We start from the raw sequence: 19353 nt of genomic DNA, 5'->3' as shown, positions 1-19353 counted from the left end.
TCCCTTTTTTTGTCCTTGTTATTTATCTTTATTGTTGTTATTGGTGTCATTGTTGCTAAATAGAACAGAGAGAAATCAAGAGAGGAGGGGAAGACAGAGAAGGGGAGAGAAAGATAGACACCTGCAGATCTGCTTCACTGCCTGTGAAGTGACCCCCCTCTGCAGGTGGGAAGCCAAGGGCTCTCTAGTCCTTGCGCTTTGCGCCATGTGCGCTTAACCCGCTGTGCTACTGCCCAACCCCCGATTCTGACTTCTCTAAGGAAGAAGGATCCATAGTTGTCTGCAGGTTGTCCATAGGTTTTTCCCTGTGACTCATATAGATGTTTTCACTCGGCCCAGCCCACTCCTGACTGAGCTTCTCTCCTCAGAAGTCACATTCTCCAAGTTGGTCACTTTATCCTCCAAGTTCTCATCTTTCCTATTTGAATAAAGAGGTTCTAACTTTCAAGCACTGAGACAATAAAACTAAATTATTTTCTTCCCAAGACCCGTGGTCTAGCTTTCTGCCCTGCCCAGGCTAATGTGCCAACAATATCACCCATTCCAGACAGCCCCATCGAAGCCCACCAATAGACTGAGCCAGGTTGTGTGCAGCCCTGTGCCAGGAGACATCTATAGCAGACTCTATTTTAGACCTGTATAGACTGAAGATGAACTGCTGAGTGACAGCTGCAGAATCTGTCCAGAGGTTGTTGGCTGTCAGATCTATTTTGGATTCAGTTCTCTCAGTGTTTGAACTCTCTCTCCTGGATTCAGCTCCCACAGTTCTGCAAAGGCAGCTCCACCTACAATGTGGAAACCAGCAAAGCCTGGACCTCTTCTTAATTAAACTCTTCATCTACCCTTATGTGAGAATCTCTTAAGCTTGGGTGCATTTGGGAAAGAAAGCATGTGGTATTTTCTCCCATTATCATTTGCCACTACCCTGTTCGCCACTTAAAATACAGCCCAACTGGGGAAAATAAACCAGGTAGAATTTGTATTTTTGAGAACGTGTATTTTTAAAAATAATTTGCGATGGAGGCTGGGTGTTGCTCCTGGCTGAGTGCACACATTAGAGCCTCTGCTGCCCACCTGCAGGAAGGAAGCTTGATGAGCAGGTGTCTTTCTTTCTCCCTCTGTATTTCCTCCTCCCCTCTCAATTTCTCTCTGTCCTGTCAAATAAAATAGAAAAAGAAAATATGCACACCAGGAGTGCAATCACCCTAGAGGCGATTAAAAAAGAAAAAGATAATTTGAGATATGCTGGCACATATCTTAGGAAGATATAAAACTACACCCCAAAATTGCTGTCTTGCAAAACATTTCCTCGGTACAATTAAATTTTTAAAAGACTTAAGATTATTTATTTATTAACAAGATAGAGAAGTTGAGAGAATCAGGGTAGTCAGCACCAGGGATTGAACTCAGGACCTTACACAGACAAGTCCTGCTCTCTACCCCAGAGCCACCTCCCCAACCACAGGAAATGTGTGTTTTCTTAAAGAGTTGTGTATGTATTTATAAAAGAGAGAACCAGAGCACCAGCTAGAAACCAGGACCTCAAATTTGCAAGAGTTATAAGCATACATTTTTTTTATTTTTAAAAAATTTTTTATATTTATTTATTTTCTCTTTTGTTGCCCTTGTTTTTTATTGTTGTTGTTGTTGTTATTGACGTCGTTGTTGTTGGCTAGGACAGAGAAATGGAGAGGGGAGGTGAAGACAGAGAGGGGGAGAGAAAGATAGACACCTGCAGACCTGTTTCACCACCTGTGAAGCGACTCCCCTGCAGGTGGGGAGCCGGGGGCTCTAAGCGGGATCTTCACGCCGGTCCTTGCGCTTTGCCCCACGTGCGCTTAACCTGCTGCACTACTGCCAGACTCCCAAGCATACATTTTTTAAGGAAAACTTTTACAAAAGGATCACTTTTGTGCTAACTTTTGTTATATGAGGAATTGCATTTTCTACTAACAGTGATGCAGTTTGGCAAAGGGAAGTCGTGTTGCTACCGGTTTCTGACCAAAGGCCAGCAGTGGATTTGGTTACAGACCCACTACTACATCACCTACCACCAGTGGAACTCCAAGCCCGAGTTCATTGTGTGCACACACTCGGTTGTCAGGTATGTGAGGCCTGAGGCCTGTGGCTGCTGGGTTAGACCACCCCCCCAACCCCCCACCTCAGCCAGCTGCAGTTTCTAAGGAGCATGGCTGTTCCCTGCAGTTCCCAAAACAGTCTCCAGTGCTCAGCTCTCTCCAGGTACACCCAGCTCGTCCCCCCAAGGCTCTGGCTTCAGTGTTCAGTCAGCCCCTGTGAGATCCTCTTAAACACTTTCAGGCTGCCAGGATCTGACTTAATAAGTTACTGCTGCCCTGACCTACTTACATATTTTCCTGCCTTTCCGTACATCACCCACCTAGCCTTCCCTTGTCATGTTTGAGAAGAAAATTAAAAATTTGCCTCTAAATAACTCAAACACACACTCCCCTTTATTTTTAATAGCTTCCAAACCCCTGCTGGCAGCTGAGGCAGGAGATGGAAAGAGCCAAGCTGCCAAGGGGAAAGGGTGGCCGGGGGCAGGGTGTGTGTGTGTGTGGGGGGGGGGTCCTGGTGGCTGGCAGAGCTCTCAGCACCCCCTGGGATGCAGGACTACCAAGGGAGACTCCTCTTGTGCTGGGTCATGATTCCCAAAGCCAGAGAGGTGTCACTTTTTCTCCTGACTGCAGCTATGTTAAGAACATAAATCAGTTCTAAACTGCTCTAGAGGATATTTGAGAAAAGCAAAGGGAGATGGCTTAGCACGCAGAGCACACACTTTGCCATGCGCAAAGATCTGACTTTGAGGCCCCTGGCCACCACATGGGAACACCATGCAAAGAGGAAGCTTCATGAGCTGCGTTGTGGTATCTCTCCTCTCTCTCTTTTTCTCCAGGGTTATCTCTGAGACTCATACCTGTACTAAGAATCTACCTCTCCTGGCAGCACCCCCCTCCCTTTTTTTTTCCATTTTATTCAACAGGACAGAGAGAAATTGAGAGGGGAGGGGAGATAGAGAGGGAGAGTGCTTCTCTTTCTCTATGTATTTCACCATCTGAGAAAAAAAACTTGTTTTTTTTTTTAGGGACCTCCAGGAGTGATGGAATTGTGCAGGCACTAAGCTCCAGTGAAGACTGCATTTTTGGCACCAAGGTTATCACTTAGGGCCTGGTGCCTGCACAACACCACCATTCCTTAAATAGTCTCTCTCTCTCTTTCTGTATTTTCCCTCTTTTTTATAGAAGGTGAGAGACAGAGAGAGGGAGAGAGAGGAACTGAGTGGTGGCACACCTGGTTGAGCGCATGTGACAGTGCTCAAGGACCCAGGTTCAAGCCCCTGGTCCCCACCTGCAGAGGGAAAGCTTTGCAAGTGGTAAAGCAGTGCTGAAGATGTCTCTCCTTCTCTCTCCCTCTCTATCTCCCCTACCCTCTTGGTTTCTGGCTGTCTCTATCCAATAAACAAAGATAATTTTAAAATTTTTTTTTAAAGAGAGAGGGAGAGACATAGAGAAGGAAAGACATGTGCAACACTGTCCTACACATAAAGCTTCCGTCCTGTAGGTGAGGACTGAGGATCTGAGGATCTAGACCCAGGTCCTCATGCATGATAATGTATGCACTCTACCACTGAGTCACTACCTGTCAGGTTTCATCTCGGGGGAGAGAACTCGACCGGAACCAACCTGGGCTGCTGCTTACTCAGTGACGCGGGAGAGGAACCAGAAACTGAGCGGCTGAGGGGGAACACAATGCAATAATGCCTTTACTGATCAGAAAAAAACTGCCTTTATATCTTCTGAGACAGAAGTGGCAGGTCAGAAAAGGAAATGGCTAGGAGAGGGGGTGAAGAGAAAATAAAAGAGCGCCAAGGTAACAAGCTTCCATCTAACCAGTGGGGATTAAACCAATGCCCTGCAGGCAGGGCGGGTCTCAGGCAAAATAATGATTATGTAGATAGCCCACAGCATCAAGCAATGGAGCAGGGGGGAGCTCGCGCATAATGCCCAACAACTACCTAGCCCCAGGACTGCATTTTATTTATATGCGTAAACTGATAGGCAGCTAGACAGATTGATAGTAAGTAGGTAAGTAAATCCACATTTAGACTCATATGCGTACTGCATTTTATATACATAACAGATGATATATTTGCACACTAATCTATATATGTACTTATATATACACATATATAATGTATATCATAGATATTGGTAGATAGATACTACAGATACATATACAAACATACATGTTGTTAACAAATAAGGTGCTTTTCTCTGGTAGTGGGGAGAAAAAAAAGAGATGGTAGAACTCTCTGAATAGATTTCACATGTATAAGGTCCTTGGTTCTGACCCTGGACCACCCACATCCCTACACGCCAACAAATTGGATCTATATGCCAGTCATCAGTCTGATATAGCTAGTTCTAGGTTAGTTTGGAAAAAGTCTTCTGAAGAATCTAATTACAAAAAATAATAATGATAACAATGATGAAAGAAAAATTTTATGTCACTTTTTCATGTGCAAAATAAGTAAGTTTAAAGAAAGACTTCTATTCAAAAGCTAAAACTTCTCTTGTGGATAAAAATTTGTTCTCAAAGATTATTATGTCTGGGACAGCAGATAGAAGGTAGAGAAGTAAAGGAGAATGGGGAGGGGAATCCTAAAAAGGAAAATATTCTGAATGTAGCATTAAAAATCAGTCCAGTAGGGGCCAGGCACTGGTGTACCTGGTTAAGCACTCACATTACAGTGCACAAGGACCCAGATTCAAGCCCCTGGTCCCCACCTGCAGGGGGAAAGCTTCACAAGTGGTGAAGCAGGGCTGCAGGTGTCTCTCTGTATCTTCACTATCTCCCCTGCCCCTTTTAATTTCTCTCTGTATCTATCCAATAATAGATAAAATATGAAAAAAAAAAAAAAAAGAAATCAGTCTAGTAGCATTTAGACACAGAATGAAATTCCTTCCTCAAGTAACAGAGTGAGTTTTCTTCATGGTGAAGATTCTGGGAATGGATATTCCTTAGAAAACTCTCTTTGGTGTTGTCACCCTGAAATGTCCCTCCTCTAGCTGTGGTCTCTTGATTTCCTGATCAGTTATGCAGATGTCCGAGTGGAAAGGAGGCAGGAGCTGACTTTGGAAGACCCACCGTCAGAGGCCATCCACCCTTCGGCACTAAAGGTAGGTTGATCCCTGCCAGATGGATAAAGGTTACCTAAAGAGAATTTCCCATTAGTTGTTGTGATAAAAATAGCAATCATAAAAACAGAAGATCACATGTACTGAGCTCTTGCCATATCCCCTATCATCCTGAGGTGTTCACTTATTTATCTGCCATGATATTTCTGTTCTATCCTTGCTCTTCTGATGAAATACAGAAGCACCAACAGAATTTGGCTAACGTACCTGAAGGCACCAAGGGTGGGCAGACTCAGAACTGAGGTAAAAGTCAACCTCTGGACATGGTTCACTGGTACTCCAGCCTTCCTGAGAGATGTGAGATAACTCTAGTGTCCTTTTCCTGTCCTTCCCTTAGCTTAATTGCTGTCACAATAATTGCTGTCCCCTAGACTCAGGTCTCCCACCAGCAGAGTGACCCTTACATACCCTTCATCTCTAAAAATGCATTTCCTTTTTTAAAACATGGTGCTATAACTTGAATCCAGAGTCTCACCCAAAGGTGAATTTTTCTCTGTCTGGGTCTGGGGCAAGGGGGGGGGGGGCAGGGGAGTAAAGTTAGTGGTCCTTGGAGTGACTTCACGTCAGGGAGCTCTGCTAGTCAAAGGTATTTTCTGTCACAAAGGACAGATCTCCTCCCTGTCCCAGCCTTAACTGTCTAGACCCTTCTGGCCCAACTTCCCCTTTCTCTGTTCCTTGTGCATCAGACAACTCTAGAGAACTCTAGAGACCTTCTTTAAGTAAATGCCTCAAAGTTCACTCTTGGGGAGTCTGGCTGTAGCACAGCAGGTTAAGCGCACGTGGCACAAAGCGCAATGACTGGTGCAAGGATCCCGGTTCAAGCCCCCAGTTCCCCACCTGCAAGGGAGTCGCTTCACAGGCAGTGAAGTAGGTCTGCAGGTCTCTATCTTTCTCTCCCCCTCTCTGTCTTCCCCTCCTCTCTCCATTTATCTCTGTCCTATCCAATAACAATGACGACGTCAATAACTACAACAATAAAACAACAGGGGCAACAAAAGGGAATAAATAAATAAAGTTCACTCTTTACTCTTTCACTCTTCAGACAGACACAGCTATCTAGAGAAAAAGGAGAGGAGAAAAGAAACAAAGAAGGAAGGGAGGCAAGGTTGCATTTCATCAAAGTTATCAATTATAAGATCACTATCATTTTATCTCCCCCCAAAGAAAAAAATTAATGCTGTCCATTAACTTGTGAGATACAGATTTCTCTTCATCATTTGAAGGGCATGTCCCAATTCTTAACATCAAAGAGGGGAGAGTGACTCTTAGAATTGCTAGAATATAGTTCAACTTGCAGGCTTCCCAGTGACCTAGACGCCAGAGTCTTTGGACACAAGCTGATCCAGCAGCAATAGTTCAGCAAAAGCATCTCTATGCCGTGGAGGACTGACTTAGTGGGGAGGGAAATCACCGTTAAAGAACAGAGAACAGTCAGCATCTTTGCAGAACCTGCTCTGCCAGCATGCGACACGGTGGTGCAGTCTACAGTGATTCATCAATACCTGTCATTGTTTATGGAGGTGTTGATCACCAGCTCTGTCACATAATGTATCATTCTAAGAATGGAATTAAGATGTTAGAGTAGGCAGGTGTTAGGCACACCATATATCACAGCTGTGTTGTCTGGTGGGAAATGTATTATTGTGGTTTTTGATCCTTTGGGGATCCCAAAGCTGGATAGAGCATCTTTCTCATAAACATTCGCATGTGCATAAACATGCCAGTGCAGCCTCAGACTGCCAAATGAGCGAGTTCCTTTCACAGGATAGGTGCCAGATGATTCTCTGTGGAGCTCTCAGTAACAGTGGATCAGTTGCTTTTTTTTTTTTTTTTTTTTTTTTGCCTCCAGGGTTATTGCTGGGGCTCTGGTACTATGAGTCCACAGCTCCTGGAGGCTATTTTTTTATTTTTATTGGATAGGACAGAGAGAAATTGAGAGGGGAAGCTAGGGGAGATAGAGAGGGAAAGAGACAGACAGATAACCTGCAGACCTGCTTCACCACTTGTGAAGTGACCCCCCCCCCCCCCCGCAGATGGGGAGCCTGGGGCTTAAACCAAGATCCTTGCACGGATCCTTAAGCTTTGTACTGTGTGCGCTTAACCTGGTGTGCCAACACCCCCCCCCTTTCTGTTTCTCTCTCCCTTTCTCTCCCTTTTCTCAAGTCTGTCAGTAAAAAATGTTTTTATCAAATGCAAATTTGCTAAGTTGGATAAGCTGCACAGGCATGTCAGATGCTTAGTTTTCTGTGCTCACTTAGACTTCCTGTACTTACTTCTCTGCTGGCCAGGAGCACATAGCTGGTGAATGGCTATGGTTCAGGGGCCCTGCTCTCAGGGATGTATTCAGGAGAGCTAAGTCTTGAAACTGACATTCAGTACATCCTGTCATTTCATTTTCTGCAAAGACCTTCCAACCCTTAGGGGCCAAGCAGTGGCACACCTGGTTAAATGCTCACATTACATTGTGCAAATACCCAGGTTCAAAGCCCCTGGTTCCCACCTGCAGGGGGAAACCTTCGTGAGTGATGAAGCAGGGCTGCAAGTGTCTCTCTGCCTCTCTCCTTCCCCCCCCCCAGTTTCTCTCTGTTTCTATCTAATAATGAATAAATATATTTTTTTTTAAAAGCAAAGACTTTTCAACCCTAACCACGTGTATGTACAACATACCAGTGTCCACCCTCACTAGAGCCACAACTCAAAAGGCTGGTTAGCCAAGTAGATTCACCTCCAACCTCTTCATGCCATCCAGTGGACGCCAGTACTTTCCCTATCCTTCTAATATTAGGCAGGAATATTGCTCCAGAGAGTAATAATTTTATTTCTTCTTTAGCTAAGAGAGTAACAGAGTCTGTTTCCTTATACTTCTGATGCTTGAGCCATGTAAAATAGAAAGAGTCAAAAGGGCATGGTTGCTTTCTCGTTGCTGTTGTACATAATAGGCAGAGGCATCCTGGGAGCCAAGGTCCACTAGAATCCAGAGGTCAGGAGATAAGAAGCCATTTTCCCATTGCTTATGCTCTACTGCAGGGCCCTGAGGTTCTATTAAAAAACCATGAAAAGTGTCTGGAAGGGTCAAAAGCATTTGTTTGGTTGATTTTATCACAGTCCAGTATCAGCAGCAACTTTATATCTAGAACCTGCTTCCTCCTTCCCTCTCTGGATGTATCAAGAAGTGACAGTTTTAAGGGGAAGAATAAAATACAGAGCCAGTTGTAAACATCTGAAAAGCTTGGGAGAACTGCTGCAGTTTCCAGTGGAGGGAATGGAGACACAGAACTCTGGTGGAGGGAAAGGTATGGGATTATACCTGTTATCTTAGAATTTTGTAAATCAACATTAAATCACTAATAAAAATTTTCAACATTAAAATTTTTAACTATTTTTTAAATCTTTATTTATTGGATAGAGACAGCCAGAAATCGAGGGGTGAGGGGGAGATAAAGAGGGAGAGAAAGAGAGACACCTACAGCCCTGCTTCACCACTTGTGAAGCTTTTCCCCTGCAGGTGAGGATGGGGGGGGACCTCAAACCCAGGTCCTTGCACACTGTAACATGTATAGTCAACCAGGTGTGCCACCACCTGGCCCCATAATTTAAAGAGGAAAGAAAGAAAGGAAGGAGGAAGGAAGGAAGGAAGGAAGGAAGGAAGGAAGGAAGGAAGGAAGGAAGGAAGAAAGGAAGGAAGGAAGGAAAGATTCTGAAAAACTGGAGCCAGCAGATAGCTCCTCTAGTAAAGATTCTGGGTTCAGACTCCAGCAGCACAGGGAGCAGCATGGACACTACCAGGGGAGCTTTATAGAAGAAAGAGAAAATTGACTTGGAGAAGGCTCCTGAGCAGTGTATTTACACACACACACAAGGTCCCAGGACCATATTAAAAAATAAACAAATAGGGAGTCAGGCGGTAGTGCAGCGGGTTAAGCACACGTGGCACTAAGCACAAGGACCAGCATAAGAATCCTGGTCCATGTTCAGCGGGGAAGCAATTACAGAAGCCAGAGCTTCCACCCTCTGCAACCCACAATGACCCTGGGTCCATGCTCCCAGAGGGATAGAGAATGGGAAAGCTATCAGGGAAGGGGATGGGATATGGAGACTGGGTGGTGGGAACTGTGTGGAGTTGTACCCCTCCTACCCTATGGTTTTGTTAATTTATCCTTTCTTAAATAAAAAATAAAAAATAATGTCAAAGTTAAAAAAAAAAAAAAAAGAATCCCGGTTCAACCTTCTGGCTCCACACCTGAGGGAGTCGCTTCACAGGCGGTGAAGCAGGCCTGCAGGTGTCTGTCTTTCTCTCCCCCTCTGTCTTCCTCTCCTCTCTCCATTTCTCTCTGTCCTATCCAATAATGACGACATCAGTAACAAAAATAATAACTGCAACAACAATAAAAAAGGGCAACAATAAATAAATAGTAAAAATCTGAAAAATGAAAATGTAAGGTGAGTAGGGCTTGGGAGATAGCATAATGATTATGCAAAACACCTTTCATGCCTGAGACACCAAAGGTCCCATGTTCAATCCCCAGCACCACCATAAGCCAGAGCTGAGCAATGCTCTGGTAATAAATAAATAAATAAATAAATAACAAAAAAACATGAAAATGCAAGGTGAGGAAAATGTGATAAATACTGTTTATAGATGGCAAGCCTTCTCAAAACATCTAGGTGATATGTAAATATCCTGCCTGGTTAAAAGGAATTAAGGAGTTATCCCCACACAGATACAGGATTTCTCTCAATAGTCTCCAAGATGTTGTTCTACATATTTAAATGGGGAGTTAGGTGGTGTGATTCATTCCCTCCATCTAGATGCTAAGCTGAGGACTCTGTGTGTGTGTTTCAGGACAAGGGCTCAAGCCTGGACTCCCAGCAGCACTTTAATGCCCTTGAGATGGGCACCTCTGGCCTCACCACCAGCCTCTCGCCATCAGAATCCTCAAGAAGTTCCCATAAGTCCTCACACACAGCCATGTCAGAGCCCAGCTGTGAGTCTAAGATGAGGGATTTGTGGTGGGGTGGGCCCCCCATGGGACTGGAGCAGAGAGGGAATAGATTCCCACCAAGTGCCCCAGGCCTGAGAAGAAGTCAGGCTTTCTATGCCAGTGCAGAAGTCGCTGCTCAGCTCACACTCCTGCTGCTTTCCCATGGGCCTCCTGACTCCCTCCTTTCTACACTCTGGTTCCTCCAGGCCATAGAAAGCAGACCTTAAGCCAGTAACTTGAGGAAGGTCCTAGAACTTGGCCAGGTTTCAGTAAAACTCTGAGGTGTGTGACCACACAGGTGGTTGCATCACATGTGAAATTAAGGTTGGAATTTGATGGAGGTTGAGGTTTGCTGACGCTTGCCTATCTTGGGGAGATATGAAACTCTTCCTCTTTGATAACAGCAATCTTGTAAAACAACATTTCCTCAATAAAATAAGTTGAGAAAAGAAGGTTGGGGTGGTATGCTGCCATTCTCTACCTCCTCCCAGGCTGGGTTGGAAGCTAGTAGAACTTGTGTGGCTCTCAAATCCACGTTCACTTTTGCTGGGCTTTATCAAGATTCCAGCAGAATCTGTGCCCCCATGCGTGTCATGGTCACTATTCCACTCTTTTGATAAGAAAGTTAAATAGTGTAGCCAGGCAGGAAAATTATTTGTTGCCTTTGTTACAGCCACTCCAAGCAAGCTGATGGCGGAAGCCAGCACCACGGCTTTGACAAGATCAGCCACCCTGCCCCAGGAACTTCCCGTGTCAGGGCTCAGTCAGGCTGCCACGATACCGGTATGTGTGTGATCCCCAAACTTCCCAATCAGAGTATGCTACAGTGTGATAGACATGGAAGGCCACAGGACACAAGCTACTTCTTCCCAGAGAACAACTTTTATTTAAAGGTTGAGTATGGGACAAGCAGATGAGGTAGGAAATATGGGGTGAGGAGGGCAGATGGGCCAGGTAAGTCATTAAATTGTCAATTAATTTGTCATGTATAATAGTACTCACATGAATGTATGTCCATCAAAAAAAAATAAAAGCCAAATGTAAAAGCCAAATGAGTTTTAGAGAAAGTTTAAAACTTCAATCCTGAGGTCACCCCAGGACCACTAGTAGGTATATAAGTAGGATCCTGCCCCTTTTTGGATTCCATTTCATCCCACAAAGTGTTTGAGAAGTTTGGTACCAATAAAAATGTACCTCTGAGGGGCCAGGTGGTGGCGCACTTGGTTGAGCACACATGTTACAATGCACAAGGACCCAGGTTTGAGCCCCCGGTCCCCACCTGGAAGGGGAAATCTTTGAAAATGGTGAAGCAGTACTGCAGGTCTCTCTCTTTCTCTCTCTCTCTCCCTCTCTAGCTCCCTTTAACCCCTTGATTTCTGGCTGTGTCTATCTAATAAAAAGTAGAGATAAAAAATATGTAAGTACCTCTGCACTTGACTTCTCCGGATCATTAGGTAATGGCACCCTTGCTGTATGGGACAGTATTCCAGTTGTCTGTTGGCTTGGCATAAACCACCAAACTTAAGAGGCCTAAAGATTCTGAGTCAGGGATTCAGAAAGAGCATAGTAAGAAGACGTCTCTCTGCTTCCTAGTGACAGAGCTCTCACCCTCTGGACTGGGATCCACACCCTGTATATTTCTACACTCACATGTGGGGCACCTGGGCCGACCAAGATAAAGCCTGAGTCCAGCTGGGATGCTCCACCATTGACTGCATGAACCACTCTATGTTCCAGCCGTCTCCCAGCATGGCTAGTAGATTCTGAGAAGAAAGATCTAGAGAGGGATCCTTCTGTGAAAACCAAGCAGAATCAGCATGGCTACCTGAAACCTAGCCTTGACAATCCTACATTGCCACCTATGCCATACCTTTTGTTCATAAGCTCACCAGTCAAAGGACAGACACCTGTACCTCTACGTGATAGAAGTGTCCAAGAAATTTAGGGGCCATGTCCAGAGAGTTGCAGAATGACTCACACCCACCTCTTGAAAACATTTGTGGAAATAGGAATGAATGTGTCACCTTGCTGCTTGCTGTCATCATGAAAGTTACAGACACCCTGATTTAAAAACTTGGGTAATATATGCAGTCTCCAAGTAGAACATGACAACGGTCACTTTCTTTCTCTTAGACACTTTCTAGTTGCTCCCAAGCCATGGCTGCCATTCTTCTGGGACTTGGTTGTCCAGTGTTACTCTTCCTTCAGCTGTTGGTGGCACCTCTTCCCAGCTGTGCAGGGGATACACAGCAGGAGAAACTAAGCCAGCCTTTATCCATGTGCCTGGAATTTGCTGCTCAAAACTGGCCTTTTATTGTCGTGTCCTCCCATTGTTATCCTAGATGACACTGATTTGGAGTAGGTTTTTTGTTTGTTTGATTGATTGAGTGAGTGAGTGAGTGATTGATTTCCCCTCTTGTTCCCAGGGACTGGGGGAAGTTTGAGAACAATTATAGAAGAAGCTTTTTATTTTGTCTTTTAAAGACCAAAGACAAAACCCTAGAGTGGAGGATTTAATTTCTTGTGCCTATACATTATTTATTTTTATCTATGTATTTATTTATTATTAGGGGATTAATGTTTTATACTTGACAGTAAATACAATAGTTTGTACATGCATAATATTTCCCAGTTTTCCACACAATACAGGCTCCACTAGGTCCTCTGCCATCATGTTCCAGGACCTGAACCCTCCCCCACCCAACCCACCCCAGTCTTTTTTTTTTCTTTTTATTGGGGAATTAATGTTTTACATTCGACAGTAAATACAATAGTTTGTACATGCATAACATTTCCCACTAGGTCCTACGTCATCCTTTTTGGACCTGTATTCTCCCCACCCACCCACCCCAGAGTCTTACTTTGGTGCAGTACACCAACTCCAGTCCAAGTTCAGCTTAGTGTTTTCCCTTCTTATCTTCTTTAACTTCTGCCTATGAGTGAGATCATGTTCATTCTTCTGTTTCTGACTTATTTCACTTAACATGATTTCTTCAAGCTCCATCCAAGATTGGTTTAAAATGGTAAAATCAGCATTCTTTAAAAATTTTATTTACAAAATGGAAAACACTGACAAGACCATAGGATAAGAGGGGTACAACTCCACACAAGTCCTACCACCAGAATTCCATATCCCTTCCTCTCCCTTGATAACTTTCCTGTTCTTTAACCCTCTGGGAGTATGGACCCAGGATTATTATGGGATGCAGAAAGTGGCAGGTCTGGCTTCTGTAATTGCTTCCCTGCTGAACATGAGCATTGACATGTTGATCCATACTCCCAGCCTGTTTCTCTTTTTCCCTAGTGTGGCAGAGCTCTGGAGAAGTAGGGCTCCAGGACACATTGGTGGGGTCATCTGCCCAGAAATCAGAATTTTTAATAGATGACTAGTATCCCATTGTGTATATATACCAAAACTTGCTCAGCCACTCATCTGTTGTTGGACACCTGGATTGCTTCCAGGTTTTGGCTATTACAAATTATGCTACTATGAACATAGGTATACACAAATCTTTTTGGATGGCTGGGTTTAGTTCCTTAGGATATATCCCCAGGAGAAGAATTGCAGGGTCATAGGGTAGGTCCATTTATAGCCTTCTGAGAGTTCTCCAGAATGTTCTCCACAGAGGCTGGAGTAATTGCTATACCCCACCAGCAGTGCAGGAGGGTCCCCACAACCTCTCCAGCATTTGCTGCTGCTATCTTTTCTAATGTATGACATTCTCACAGGAGTGAAGTGGTGTCTCATTGTTGTCTTTATTTGCATTTCTCTGATAGTCAATGACTTGGAGCATTTTTTCATGTGTTTCTCTGCCTTTTGGATCTCCTCTGTGGTGAATATGCTGTCCATGTCCTCTCCCCATTTTTTGGATGGGGTCATTTGTTTTCTTGTTGACTTTGGCCAGCTCTTTATATATTTTGGTTATGAAACTCTTGTCTGATGTATGGCATGTAAAGATCTTCTCTTATTCTGTGAGGGGTATCTTTAGGTATTGGTTTCTTTTGCTGTGCAGAAATTTTAATTTGATATAGTCCTGTAGGTTTATGCTTGCCTTAGTCTTCTTTGTAATTGATTTCATTGAAGATGTCTTTAAAATGTATGCAGAAAAGAGTTCTGCCAATATTTTCCTCTAAATATCTGATAGTTTCTGGTCTAACATCCAGGTCCTTGATCCACTTGGAAATTACTTTTGTGTTTGATGAAATATAGTGGTTCAGTTTCATTCTTCTGCATGTTTCAACCCAATTTTTCCAACACCATTTGTTGAAAAGATTCTCCTTTCCCCCATTTAATAGTATGGGCACCTTTGTCAAAGATTAGATGTCTATAGGTGTGGGGGCTTACTTCTGGGCTCTCAGTTCTATTCCACCAGTCAGTGTATCTATTTATGTTCCAGTACCAAGCAGTTTTGATTACAGTGGCCCTATAATACAATTTGATATCTGGGAGTGTGATGACTCCAGTTCTGTTCTTTCTTCTCAGGATTGTTTTGGCAATTCTAGGTCTTTTCTGGTTCCAGATAAACATTTGTAGCTTTTGTTCTATTCTCCTAAAAAATGTGGGGAGCTTTTATCCTGGTTCATTTCTCCAATGTTTCTTCTTGATTTAACCATTGTATATAGTGTGTTACAAGGTCCCTCTTTCAGTACTTTTCAATCTACTGATCATTCTTGCCTGGACTTACTTGTGTCTAAGTAAGGTACTTAAAGAGTTCACAGTTGTGGAAATTAGCAGTTGTTTCAATGTTATCTCAATCCCTGAGTTGAAGCACAGTTGCTGTTAAAGCCTCTTTTGTTCTTTTTCTTCCCTGGAGGGTATGGGAGCCTAAGGGCTTTTTAACTATAAGTAAGCTTTCTAGCTTAATCATTCACTCCTGACCAAGAGATAAATCAAGGTAGGGAGAAGATATCATAGTGGTTACACACAGAGACTCCCACATCCCAAAGATGCAAAGCCCCAGGCCCAATTCAACTTCTCTGCCAGCAGTCAGAGCTAAGCTGGCAGTACTACTTAGCCCTGTGAGTTTCCAAACAAATCTTGCTTATACTCTGTGAATCCTACAGCAGTTGTTCACCATGTCTCCCAATTCATGAGGAGAACATTGTGGAAAGGTTCCCACTAAACAGCCCTACCTCTAGCTCACCGGGGTGTAGATCTTCTCCTGAGTTTCTTGGCCAGTTCTCTGTCCCCCCACCCCCACCCCCCATGTGAGCATGGGGCCTCCCAGCAGCTGCTTCAGCATCCAAGGGGCAGTAGCAGTGGAGACTCACAGTTGTATTTGGTGAGCCTTAGTGATCCTCTCCTCCCTTCAGCAGTCTTTTTGTTGGTAAAACAGACTGGAGGTGGCTTCTTAACTGGCAAACTGGCAGACTTTTACCAGCTGCTCAGGAGTAGATACGGGCTTTAGCCCCAGGAATCTCTCCTTAGACTCCTCTCTGTCCACGAGCCACATGTGTTTTCACTCACCAATGACTTGGTGGGTTCCCAAAGTAGTTCTAGTCCTGTCTTGTTGCAGTCTCAGGTGATCTCCTTTGATATTTCTAATTGACCCCTTTGATGTTTCTAATTGACCAGGGAAAACCATTACATCTCTTTTCAACATCCTGCCACCTCACCCCCACATCTCCCTAATGATCAGAAAATAAGGCCTGTGGATCAGCTGACTTCCCAGGAATCTCTAGCAGATTCTAGGCAGTCTGGTGAGCTTGCAGCACCAGTCAATGCCTGGGTGAGCCCATGGATATAGACACTCCTGACATATCTGTTCGTCTGCATCAATAGTGGGTGGAAAGTGTCCAGACATGCAAAGCTAGCACTGGCTAGCTTTAGGTATCCAATACCCTTCAGTTTGCTAAGAACTCACCCAGATTGGAAAAAGGCTCACCAACAGTGGAGTCTGGAATAGGAAGAGCAGGAGGGGAAGTGGTACAGGGCTGTCATGCTCAGACAGGGAGTGTTTTTGCAGAGCACATGTGGTGGGAAGACATCATGAGTCCGCAGTGACTGCAGGCCTTGTTCCAGGGCACCTTGTACCAGCCAACAGTCAGCCCTGACTCTGTGCCCTGCATGGACAGCAGCACAGCCAGACCCTACCTTTTCCCAGGGCCCATTTGCTATCCAGAAGTCTGTTCTTCACTCTTGTGCAGAAAGACTCCCTCTTAAACATTTTATATTTCCGTATCATAAAGAGAATAGAAGAGCCACAGTACCAATAGTATAGAAGATTCCAGGAGCCAGCTTGGGAGTTGCAGGCATGCAAGTCCTGCACTCCACGGGCTGAGCAATTTCCCTGCCAAAACACTGCCTTGAAACCAGAAAACCCAAGGCCTGGGAGAAGGCACAGTGGATAAAGCATTGGAATCTCAAGCATGAGGTCCTGAATTTGATCCCCAGTAGTACATGAACCAGAGTGATGTCTGGTTCTTTCTTGCACTCGCCTCCTATCCTTTTTTTTTTTTTTTTCTACCGGAGCACTGCTCAGCTCTGGCTTATGGTGGTGTAGGGAATTGAACCTGGGACCTTGGAGCCTCAGGCATAAGAGTCTCTTTGCATAACCATTAAGCTATCTACCCCTGCCCATAAATAAAATATTTTAAAAAATGAAAACAGAAAACCCGGATGACTGACCAGGAGCCAGCACCCCTGAACAACTCTTCCGCAACTCAGAAGCAGTGCTTGTTAACAAAGACTCTCTTCCCCAGCTGCCCCTGCCCGTTGTATCATCCTGTGACCTCACACAGCAACTTCTGCCTCAAACCATCTTACAGAGCCCACCCACCCCTGTGACGCAGGTGAGTGTAGGACTTGGAAAGGGACTCTGGGCAATGGCAGGCCCCTGGGGATAGAATGCGCAGGGTCCTCTTGATTGGGTGGGGGCAGTGATGCCAACTTTGTCGTGCACTTAAAATTCCAAACCAAAGTCCCCAGCTGGGGAACATTGCTCCCAACAGTAGATTTACAAGTGGGATGGAATATGGAGTATGTGTGTGGGCGGGGGTGCTGGCTGGCTTGTAGAACCATGAACTTCACCCCACCAGCCCACCTAATCCCTCCTGTCATTCTATTTTTTCTCCAAAGTTTTCTCACCTGCATGATTCCACATCTCCAGGCATATTTTTTTCTTTTTCTTCAGATGGAGCATGAGAGATAGGGAAGGAGGGAGGGAGACAAGGGTAAAAAAGGAAGGAGAGACAACATAACATTGCTATACCTATGGTGTTCTCCAAATTCTGTTCCCTCTCAGTGATGAGCCAAAAACAAAGATTCCTTGTCACAAAAGTTTTGTGTCCTGGTAGAATTGGGGTCCAGAGTCCTCTGGTAATCTTCCCTTATCTCCCCCCCTGAAGTATGGATTAAAATTCCTTTGGGGGTACAGAAGGTGGAAGGCCTGTCTTCTGTAATTGCTTCTCTGCTGGACATGGACATGGCAGGTGGATCCATACTCCCAGCCTGTTTCTAGCTTTCTCGGGTGGGGTAGGGCTCTGGGGAGGTGAGGGGACACGTTAGCAAAGTCATCTGTCCAGGTAGATCAAGATGGGATCTTAGTAGCATCTAGAACTTGAACCACCACCATTCTTATCTTCTCTAGACTCACGCTCCCAGTTATTTACTCCATTATCTGTTTCTTCATACTTTTGGCAAAGCGCAAGGACCGACAGGAGGATCCCGGTTCAAGCCCCCGGCTCCCCACCTGCAGGGGAGTTGCTTCACAGGCATTGAAGCAGGTCTGCAGGTGTCTCTCTTTCTCTGTCTTCCCCTCCTCTCTCCATTTCTCTCTGTCCTATCCAACAACGACAACAACAATAACTACAACAAGGGCAACAAAAGGGAATAAATAAATACTTGCTTTAAAAAATTTTTTTTTTATTTACTCATGAGCATGAGAGGGAACCAAAGCGTCACTGGCACATGCTGGAGGCCAGGACCTCATGCTTTGTAATTTTTTTTTTCTTTAAACCAGAGCATTGTTCAGTTCTGGCTGCCTTTTATTGGTGCCGGGATCAAACATCGGACCTAGAAGCCTTAGGCATGATAGACTTTTGAATAAACACTATGCCATCTCCTCTGGTCCCCATGTGTTTTTTAAATATATTAAAAGAATCATGACTTTGCCAAATAACCCATTCCTTGATCCATCAACATTCAGCAAATTCCTTCTGGGTCAGTTAGTGAACAAGGGTGAGGAATGCAAAAAGAAGCTTATAACACAGCCCTTGCATGCAGTGCTGAGTTCAAGATGAGGTGCGAATAGAAACAGAAACTGTTTACATTACATGTCTTTATAGAACCATATAAAGTGGGAAATATTCTGCCCTGGGAAGCCTGACATGGTTTCCGAGAGGAGGTGACACCTGAGCTAAGCATGGAAGGCCGGGTAGGAGGTTGTCAGGTGGGGAGGTTGGTAGACTATCAGCAGGAAGTACATTCAGCAGGGAGTTTGGGAGATGTCAAAGGCTGAAGGAAGTAATGGCCATTCCGTATGTGATCCTGTAGTGCATTGAGCTGATGGGCACAGATTCACTGGAGACCTGAGCTCTGGTCCCTTACTTTCTGGAGAATTGCCCCATTCTTCAGACTCAAGGGGCTCCCTGATGGCTGTGTACCAACATGGGCCACTCACCCCTAACTTCCCAAAGTGTGGACATCTGTCTTGGTGTATATCTCTTAGCCATATGAACTCTTTCAGAACCTGTACAAGTGATCAAAAGCATTGTCTCAAAATAAGAAAAACACTTGCTGGCACATGGCTCTTCTAAGGATGTAAAAAACTTCCATCCAGAGTCAACAAATTGAAATCATCTGTCTTCACTCTAATTAGGTTTTTAAAAAAACACTCATTGTTTACAATCTTTTTTTAAAAAAGATTTAGTTGTTGGGGCTGGGTGGTGGCAAACTTGGTTGAGTGCACATGTTTCATTGTACAAGGACCTGGGTTCGACCCCCGGTCCCCACCTGCAGGGGGAAAGCCTTGCAAGTGGTAAAGCAGGGCTGCAGGTGTCTCTCTGTCTCTCTCCCTCTGTATCACCCCTGTCCTCAATTTCTGACTGTCTTTATCAAATAAATAAAGATAATACAAAAAAAATATGTTTTCGTGGTCCAGGAAGTGGTGCAGTGGATAAAACATTGGACTTTCAAGCATGAAGTCCTGAATTTA

At 44.5% G+C, this 19353-nt stretch overlaps 1 protein-coding gene across 14 annotated transcripts in view; it reads left to right on the top strand.

The window, feature by feature from the left end:
• NPAS2 (neuronal PAS domain protein 2) overlaps positions 1–19353 on the top strand; it is a 226946-nt gene that overhangs the window by 178958 nt on the left and 28635 nt on the right. For all 14 annotated transcript variants that reach the window (XM_060187446.1, XM_060187447.1, XM_060187443.1 and 11 more), the window contains 5 exons: positions 1957–2104; positions 5114–5198; positions 10060–10201; positions 10872–10981; positions 16901–16990. In XM_060187446.1, coding sequence (XP_060043429.1) covers positions 1957–2104; positions 5114–5198; positions 10060–10201; positions 10872–10981; positions 16901–16990 — 575 coding nt within the window. The remainder of the gene's footprint in view (positions 1–1956; positions 2105–5113; positions 5199–10059; positions 10202–10871; positions 10982–16900; positions 16991–19353) is intronic.

The sequence above is a fragment of the Erinaceus europaeus genome, chromosome 3 (genome assembly GCF_950295315.1).
Source record: "Erinaceus europaeus chromosome 3, mEriEur2.1, whole genome shotgun sequence".
Lineage (NCBI taxonomy): Eukaryota > Metazoa > Chordata > Mammalia > Eulipotyphla > Erinaceidae > Erinaceus > Erinaceus europaeus.
This window is presented reverse-complemented; position numbering and strand designations above follow the sequence as displayed.